Source organism: Dendropsophus ebraccatus, chromosome 1, assembly GCF_027789765.1.
Source record: "Dendropsophus ebraccatus isolate aDenEbr1 chromosome 1, aDenEbr1.pat, whole genome shotgun sequence".
In the NCBI taxonomy this organism is placed as follows: domain Eukaryota; kingdom Metazoa; phylum Chordata; class Amphibia; order Anura; family Hylidae; genus Dendropsophus; species Dendropsophus ebraccatus.
In genome coordinates, this window is record NC_091454.1 from 34,334,150 (window position 1) to 34,344,026 (window position 9,877).

A 9,877-nucleotide genomic window follows, 5' to 3' on the forward strand; every position below is an offset into this window, starting at 1 on the left:
ATTACACAGGCCGATGGGGGCACGATCAATACTGTAAAAGAGCATCAATCTGGTAGATCGGCATTTGTTTACTGGGCCTATTACACGGCTCGATAATCGTTTAGCAAGGGCTGCACAGACATTGTTACCGATGTCCTTGCAGCCCTTGCCTAAACAGTAGACATTACCTATCCATGTTTCAGGGCTCCTCCTGCGGTCTACTTCTGCCCAGGTCCCATGCGCTGCAGCTTCAGAGCAGCCTGCTGTGGCCAGTGATTGGCTGAGTGGCCTGTCAGCTCAAACTGCTCTGAAGCTGCAGCACGCGGGACCCGGAGAAGCAGATCGCAGAAGGAGCCCTGGAGGGTGGATAGGTAATGTCTACTGTTTGCAGAATCGTCAGCCACCGGCTGCGTATTGCTATTACACGTAGTGATATGCGGTCGTGGCTGATGATTTTAGGTTTGGGCCTAAGGGTGCCTTTACACAGAGAGATTTATCTGACAGATTTTGAAGCCTAAGCCAGGAAAAGGCTATAAGCAGGGCTATAAGCAGGGAACATGTCATAATGAAAAGACTGAGATTTCTCCTCTTTTCAAATCCATTCCTTGCTTTGGCTTCAAAAATCAGATAAGCCAGATCAGTCAGATAAGCGATAATTGGCCGAATCGGACCGATTATCTCTTCATGTAATAGAGCCCATACACCCAGTGGAAGACAAGCGCTTAGTAAATGCATACAAAAGTAAAATCTGCTCACGAGATACAGTTTGATCACCCAATGCGACACAGATACTTGGCCTGTGGGTTTACCAGCAACAAAATGGTCATTTGATACAGGTGTTGGATTTAGGTCTGTTTAAAGACCCAACACACATTGACAGTCGGATTGCTGAGACAACCATATGACGCCTGGCAAGATCTGTGCACAAGCCCTATCCTTATTAATAGGACTCATGTCACTGGGCGTCATGTTCTTGCCTCAGCAACCCAACTGTCCAGCTTTAGCTGCATCCCTCCACGCCAAACTGACTCACCCTTATACAACCTTATAAAAGGGCCTAAGCATAGGCCATCAATATTAAATCTCCAGGGGCCCGACTTCTAGTGGTAGTGGTACATGGTATTAAAGCACTGCCCTGTTCACTTGAATGGAACAAAGTTGCAGAACTTTGCATCTACACTACTATAAGGTACATTAGAGGTTGTGGCACTCACACAGCCTCTGATTAGCGGGGAGTCGGACACCCACTGATCTAATATCGATGCCCAGCCAACAGTTTTATAAGGCTGGATAGCCCTTTCAATGGCACACTAGACTACGTCATTTTGCCTCTCTGGGGGGAGTCCAGACTGTATAAGGAAACCATGCTGAAGGTGGATTTTAATAGCATTGCATTTTAAAGTCATTACTATTGTAAGCACAAGCACCATTCATCTTGTAATACATTGTATAATAGGATGTGATACGGATTGTTTTCGGCTTAGGTGGCTTGGCTCTTCTAGAACACTTAAAGAACGATACAGTGCTTTCTCAGAACACAATGGCAATGGAAGCACTGCATGACCTCAGACTACTTCACCGCTACTTGGAATTCTTTGGAGTGGCGGATAAGGTATGAACATAAGAAACGTTACATTTCTTTAGGTTAACAACGTGAGACATCAGCTAAGTTACCATGTTATTGTCACTTCTCTGTTAGGTCTCCTTTGATCTGGGCTTGGCCCGTGGTTTGGATTACTATACTGGGGTGATCTATGAAGCTGTACTGCATGAAGACCACCTCAATGCAGAAGATAATGATACTGACAGGAGAGCTGTACTTGGCAGTATAGCTGCCGGCGGACGTTATGATGACCTGGTGGGGATGTTTGATGTCAAGGGCAGAAAAGTACCATGTGTGGGGATCAGCATCGGAATAGAAAGAATACTGTCTATAGCAGAGAAGAAAGCAGAGGTAATATGTTGCCTGTTACTTGTAGCTTCATGTAGTACTATGTAGTAGAGAGAGAATAGGGTAATGTATTTCACAGTAAATAATGGTAAATCAGAACAAGCACTGTGTATGAGATTTCTGTGGCTGTCTATAATGTACTGTGGCCCTTTGAGTTTCAGAATTCCTGGGAGCCTGGGCCCCTAGACCCCCACTACTTACATTGATAACATCATGCTAAGTAACAGGGCTTATGTAAAAAGTGCAAAACGTTTATTCCTCCACAGTACAAAAATACTGCAACGTTTCAGCCTGCAAAGCGGACCTTATCAAGTATAAAACGCCCTGTTTCCAAATCTTGTTCCTGCACTTCACATACAAATTGTGCTCAGGTGTGAGATTTGGAAGCAGGGCTCGACTGTTAATCAAGCAGGGACAGGGATGGGAGGGGAAGCGAGGAGGTATTACAGCCCTTCGCACTTTAGCAGCTCGGGAAAGCCTCTTTGACACTTTGCACCAGAGAATAAAAGCCTTTTCTTACATTCTGAAAGAACAGCTGTATATATGTAAGGTACAATGTGTCTCCTTGCCTTAACAGCTATCTAACAGTGTCAGCAATTTGGATTGTGAATTGTAGCTGACAGACACCCCCTTTAAACCTGCTAAGTGTTTAAAACTAATGAATGACCCCTTTAATGCATCAATCTATAGAAGTTACACATCTGATAACACAATGGGGGCAATTTATCAAACATGATGTAAAGTGAAACTGGCTCAGTTGGCCCTAGCAACCACCAATCAGATTCCACCTTTCATTTTTCAAACAGTCTGAGAGGAATGAAAGGTGAAATCTGATTGGTTGCTAGGGGCAACTGAGCCACTTTTACTTTACACCATGTTTGATAAATCTCCCCCAATGTTTTTGTAGGAATCCTTTAAGAATATCCGAACAACAGAAACCCAAGTGTTGGTGGCTTCAGCCCAGCCAAATTACCTAGAGGAGAGGATGAAACTTATTTCTGCTCTCTGGAACGCTGGCATTAAGGTGAGTACATGCAGTGCCTTGTTTGCTGTGTGTATATATATATTAATATGCATTATTATTGATGACCTCTCTTTTCTTTTGCATTTATTGTTTACTTGTACATTTCTTAAGAAATCACAAATGCATTTACTTTTGTATCCTTTAGGAAATTGTTTCTCAATGTCCCCAAAGAAGTAAAAAGGATATTTATTTATTGGTACAAAAATATTACCTTGACGTAATGTAAATGTGGAAAAAAAAAGGCTATTGTTTAAAGGGAACCAATCACGTCAAAAACAGCAACGTGCTGGTACATCAACCAGCACACTTCACAAACATACCCATGTACCTTACTTATGTACAATCTTACTTTTGAAGTGTCTTACTTTTATAAAGTCCCACGCTGTATGCTAATTGCAGCCAAGTAGTCATCGGGGCGTATGTCTTCTCCAGGTAGTCACGGTCCTGGGTGGGCTTCAGCGCTGTAATCACGCCCCTCTCGGCGTGATTGAAAGCGCTCTTGTCCTGTAATGTCACCCAGGAGCCAGCACTGCACTGTGTCGTGCTGACGTCTTTACTATGCCACATATGCGCAGTACAGTGGGAGAAGGCACTACTGTACTACGCCGCACAGGCATAGTTAATGACAGGCAGGGGTTGCAGCTGCCTTTCATTATCTCCGGTCTCAGACACACTAATGTGTGCGGGACCACTCTCACTGCAGCGGTCCCGCACACATCAAAAGCCACTGAAGTCAGGAATGTATATATACATTCCTACTGCACGGGGCATGTGCAGTAGAACATATATATATGTATTGCTGATGTGAACGGTTTAATAAAACAATGCGAAAAATGACAAATCTTTTTTTTCATTATTGTATTAAAAACTAAGCTAATTTGGACTTGATTTGGAATTCTTTGCACAATAATACAATAATGAAAACATTTTTATATTTGTATTTCATTTTCATCAGAGTATTCGAACCAAGGTAAGGCCTACTGGTGTTCTCTAGACAGGTGATTTACCCCTAGGCCACAGCTCCTACCCAAGCTAGAAGACTTAAATATATCTGATTGCAGATCAGTCCTCAGTTGGCAGATACTGGATGACAGCTGAGCGAGCAGGAAGCTGGGAAGCGTTGATTATTCATGAAGAAGAGGAAGAAGGAAGGAGTGGTGGGGCGAGTCAGAGTGCAGCACAAATGCTGAGCCACAACTCCTCTTTGACTCTTCATGGACTCTCTGTATCCATGTTTTCCAGGCAGCCTTAGGGCTGCATCCAACTTTTGCTGTCACTGGTAATCAAATGCCACGTGCTTGAATTCACTCATCTCTAATTTTTGTAACTTTATGTAAATTTGACTTTTCCATTTCCTCCCATACAGGCAGAGATGCTTCACAAGGAGAACCCTAAATTACTTGCCCAGCTGCAGTACTGCGAGAAAACAGGCATTCCACTAGTGGCCATTATTGGGGAGCAAGAACTTAAACATGGAGTGGTAAAGCTGAGAGATGTTGCAACACGACAAGAGGTACATAAACTATGCTAAACCACAATTTCGTATATTGTCAATCAGAATTGATTATAAAATGATAAAAGCCAAAAATTCTACTTAAAACTGGATTCATCAACAATGGCATAAAAACCGTACCATTGAATCAGACTTCAAATTGGGCCAAAAATTCCTAGGGCTCTTCAGTGGAGATAGAACTGTGGATTTTATTCATTATGTTGCATTGAGTGAAATATTTAGAATGTTTTTTTTTTTTTTACACTGTACTGTGCTTTGTAGCAGGGGTTCAGTGTGGATTCAACAAGCATAATTTAGGACAAATACTTAACGTGAGAACATTTTTAGATTAAAATAATTTATCACCTTTCCACAGCAACCACTGGAACCCCCAAAGATCCTGAGACTAATGGTTCCTGAGTGTACTGTGGTAATACAGCAGCTGTGCTCTTGTGTGACTGCCATCTTATTCACTGCTATTGGATTGACTGATATTACTGAATGTAATCTCTATCATTCTCCTGGCAGTGAGTGATCACACAAGACCACTCCAGCCCCAAACTGCCACCCAATTCCCACACAGGGAAATCTGTTTTGAAGATTCCCGGGAAACCAGTGGTCAGACCAATTTACACATTCATCACATATTCTGTGAATAGGTGTAAAATTATTTTACTTGGAAAATCCCTTTAAAGGGAACCTGTCACCCCCCGTACCGGGGTGGCAGGCTCCCGACCCCCCGTTAGAGACCCCTATACTTACCTCATCCCGCCGGGTCCCGCTTCTGGATTCGGTCGGGTCCCGGAGATCTCAGCCGCTGCAGCCCGGCGCGCGCGCTGACAGATGAGTCCAACACCCATAGAGAATGACAGGAGAGTCCAGCGCTCTGTCATTCTCTATGAGCGTTGGACTCATCTGTCAGCGCGCGCGCCGGGCTGCAGCGGCTGAGATCTCCGGGACCCGACCGAATCCAGAAGCGGGACCCGGCGGGATGAGGTAAGTATAGGGGTCTCTAACGGGGGGTCGGGAGCCTGTCACCCCGGCACGGGGGGTGACAGGTTCCCTTTAAGTTTGAGCAACAATTTTTAATTTACCACTCTAAAGCAGATGGGCAGTTGTATTAAGGCCCAATTACACAAAGCGATTATCGTCTGTATTCAGCTGATAATCACTTTGTGTAATGGTGCGTTTACACGAAACGATAATTGGCCCGATCGTACGATTAACGATGTCGGAGTAACTGTTTTTTTTTTTTTTTCATAACGATCAGCGTTTAGACGGAACGATACATCGTACGGAAAATTCATTTTGCGATCCTTTTTCGATCGCTTAGTCCTATCTCACACATTGGTTAAATCGGCGAACGACTGTTTACACGGAATGATCTGTGATTTTTTTGGGAGGACGATTTGAGAACAAGTAAGATCAAAATGAACGATTTCTCGTTCGTCGTTTGATTGTTCGCTGCGTTTACACATGCGATTATCGTTCGAATTTGACCGTTATCGCGCAAATTCGCACGATAATCGTTACGTGTAAACGCACCATTATAGAAGACAACAATCAGCCGACATGCACTATGTCGGCTGATCGTTGTCTTTCAACAGGCTGAAACACAAACGATCAGCTTGGCAACAATCTTCTACGTCACTCTGTGTAATAGGAGTGGGGGCAGCAAACCCCCGCTATCTTCTATCGGCTGCCTGCTCGATCTAACGATTGCCCGGGCAGCCGCTCCCCACGGCCCCCCTGCTCTTACCCACATTGTGACTGTAAAGAAATTAACATTTCCTGCAGGACATACAGCAGCTGATAAGTGTGGAAAGACTTGAGATTTTTAAAGAGATGTAAATTACAAATCTATATAACTTTCTGAAATCAGTTGATTTGGAAGAAAAAGAGTTTTGCTAGATAACCCCTTTAACTTGTGAGAAAGTATCTCTCTTTAATACTAGAATACTAGGGAACGCTCGGAGCGCTGTGGAATTCTATTAAGCCAGCCCACCATATCCTTTTGTCTTATAACAGGTCGACATTCCCAGAGAATTATTAGTAGAAGAAATCCAGAAAAGTACAAGCTAACATTACTTCACCCAAAGACTCTCACAGACTCTACTAGTTATAAAATAATGAAGGCTGTGTGCTATCACCGAGAATACATTGGAATGAATTTTTTATACTATATAAATGTATATAAATATATTGTAAGAATTGTTTTTTTATTCTCTTAACCTCTCTCCATAAGCATTTATGATTACAACCACAATAAGGTAAAGACACTCTTACAGTCTTCATGGTGTCCTGTGAATTTTACACATCATATTTCGACCTAAAGTATTAAATGGGCCTAGTAATAATCCTCTCTTAGTGTGGCGGAAGTAAGGCTCTGTTCACATCCTGGTTCGAAGAAAATAGACCAGTTTTTATACAATAGAAGTCAATCAAGCAGACATCCTATTGCATCCTGATTAAACCCATGCAGCTACATGTGCAGCAGATTGGCGCAGAGTAAATTCAGTGAATGCCAGGACCCATGAATGCTTCCTGGTCCAGTTCTGATGCTTATGTGTCCATTGTAGGAATATCAGCAGTGCACATAGGTCTGCATGGGCCCTTTAACTGATCTATGGCTATATAGCCCCATACACTCCAAGCTGTGGTGCCCTGTATGTTCTGTCACCTTTCTCTCATAACCAACATTTACTTTGTCAGGATATTTCTCTACAGAAGAATCAGACCAAGCCACCTAGCATATTCGTAAGCTTTGGTCATCAATGACCCAGTCACAGGTCCAACATTTGTCTTTCTTTAAATCACGATAGCAGGTACTAACATGACCAGCCTTTGCTTTGTGGTCGTACAGGGTGCCAGCCACCACACTGCTTATAGGGGGGTTACATTGGCATGGATGAGTAATAGAGATACTAAACCATCTAGGCTGACGTCTACATCTCACTGTGCCACTGGTTGCTGTGCCTAGCACTATAACTATAGGCACTTATAATGAGTGCTTACATTTGAATGCAACGCTCTGTCAGTCTCTTTTGTCTCAAAGCCACTCTCCCCCTGAACTCCAACGCTCGAGTGACGTCACTTTATTGCAACTGGGGAGGTGGAGGAGACTCCGGCAGACTGCTCGGGAGCCAGGTAAGTATAATTTTTGTTGTTTGTTTTTTATTACAGAGGGGGAGGGATGCCTAGATGGGGGATTACCAACACAGGAGAAGCTATTCACTGGTGGGGGCTTGCTACCTACCTACTATATAGATACACAGAGACCTAACTACCATTTGGGGGAACAGAATGGGCCTACCTACTGTATGGGGGATACAAAGGAGTCCTAATACTATTTGTGCTGGAACATAGAACATAATGAGGCAAATGCATTAATATGTGCTTTTTTTGCCCAGCTGTAATTTTAAGTTTTCTCAGTTTCGCACCGCAGGATTTATCAAAACGCTTATCTGGGCGGAAATGTTAATAAATTTTGAGCATGAGAAGAACACTCCTCCCTGCGCACAAAGACGTGTCGTCTCACCACCCACCCCCTCTCCACCCATATGGAGAGTGGGTGCAAATTAGCAAAAGGCCACACAGTTTTTGCGCACAGCGAGGGCAGGGGGCGCTCCTTGCACAAAAATTTGCAACTCCTTGCCAGTTTGTGTTAGGCGCAGAGCTTGATGCATCTGCCTCAACATGTTCTTCTTGCAGGGTCTCCCCTTTAGGTTGAATGCAGCAGGTGACTTGCCATGATTACCTCAGGTGCCCAGAAATCATATTAGGTGTCTGTAGTTTCTGCTGTTTTACTGCCTCTCTGTGAGTTGCACTGAAAAAAGGCCCACTAAGGCACTGTGCCCCAAGGGCCCACTGATACCTGGAGCCGGCCCTCTGTCTATTATCAAATATATCTATCTTGTGTATCTGTTACCTAATCTATCTCCTATCGATCTTTTTTCAAAGCACTTCCTGGTTCCCACGCTCGGCTGCGTTTTTTAAAAAAGGTCCGCGCCACCAGGACCCCTGCACTGGCGCAGACCGGGTAATGTAAAAGAGGAAAAAAAAATGTACGTGTTAGTACATTCGCTTTAAGGGTAGCTTCACACGTAGCAGATCCGCAGCTGATTTCACGCTGCAAATTTTCAGCGAAATCCGCTACAGATCCAGTGGTGTGAAGCTGTGTGGGTCCCATACACGCAGCGGATCTGCTGCCTGTATGGGACCCGGTCCCTTTAACTCCCCCGGCCCTGAGAATACATTACCTGCTCGGCGCTGTGGTTGTGTGAGGCTCCTGGCTCCCCTCTCGCTCCCCATCAGCCAATCAGTGTTGCTGTGCACTGATTGGCTGATGGGGAGCCGGGAGCGTCACACAACCATGGCACTGAGCAGGTAATGTATGCTCGGGGCTGCGGACGGCGACAGGGGGGTTAAAGGGGCCGGGTCCCATACAGGCAGCGGATCCGCTGCGTGTATGGGATTTATTCTGCTTCACACTACTGGATCCGCGAAAAAACGGATCCGGTACGTGTGAAGCTACCCTAAGCCATCTCATGCAAGGCAGTTGTGGCAGCATCACTATGGCAACCACAGACGCCATATGTAGTCATAGTTACAGAGCTGTTGTTGGACGTGTGCAGGTTGTGATAGTGTTAGTGATTGACCATACGTGACCCTCTGTGGTCGTCCAAAAAGTTGGTATGTATGTGCTGGTTACAGGCCCAGTCATACATATCACATCTACAACTACCTTTGTCATCTCTAAGCTTATTATTTAGTGATCTAAGTGTTCCCTAACCATAAGCTACTTGCTTAGTCTCACCTCTGCAATAAAGTGCATTGCCGGTCATTAAGGGGTTAATGCTACAGATCACTGTGGGCATCTGTAGTCACCATAGCAACTGTGAGCTGTGAGGACAGAAGCATATGTCATAAAAGTAAGACACGCTGCCTGGATCAGTGCCATCTTGGATGCGCTAGAGGACCTTGAGCTTGACTACTTACATATATCCTACCCTTGATGAAATTTGGAGGTTCTAGCAGGGGAAAAGGTGCTTCCACCTAACCATTAATCAGGTGACCGATATGGCAGCCTGATCTCTATCACATCTGGTTTAGTATATTTATAGTCTATTGGTTTTATCTATAAATCTGATAAAATGTACTAATTATTATACTGTGCTATATTAGTATTACCCTTTAGACCCGGGGGAGGGGCAGCTCTACAGCCATGGCTCCCTCGAGGTTTCCTCCACAGGGGGTTTTCCTCGCCATAGTGCTGGAGGGTGAGTCGGAGGTCTGCCATTTTCAGTGTCATGCGATTTTTAATAAAATTGTGACCATTTGACACCTGATTACAATGTGTTGTCTTTATTTTGTGTTTTTTGGGTTCATTAATTTTATTTGGGATTCGGAGGTCCTCAACCATATTGCAAAG

The 9,877-nt window shown here is 44.3% G+C and overlaps 1 protein-coding gene across 1 annotated transcript in view; it reads left to right on the forward strand.

Annotated features, from left to right (window-relative positions):
* LOC138773108 (histidine--tRNA ligase, cytoplasmic-like) overlaps positions 1 to 6,642 on the forward strand; it is a 56,352-nt gene extending 49,710 nt beyond the window's left edge. The window contains exons 10-14 of the mRNA XM_069954085.1: positions 1,464 to 1,591; positions 1,679 to 1,933; positions 2,838 to 2,954; positions 4,321 to 4,467; positions 6,475 to 6,642. Coding sequence (XP_069810186.1) covers positions 1,464 to 1,591; positions 1,679 to 1,933; positions 2,838 to 2,954; positions 4,321 to 4,467; positions 6,475 to 6,528 — 701 coding nt within the window. The 3' untranslated portion in view covers positions 6,529 to 6,642. The remainder of the gene's footprint in view (positions 1 to 1,463; positions 1,592 to 1,678; positions 1,934 to 2,837; positions 2,955 to 4,320; positions 4,468 to 6,474) is intronic.
* The last annotated feature ends 3,235 nt before the right edge of the window (positions 6,643 to 9,877 follow it).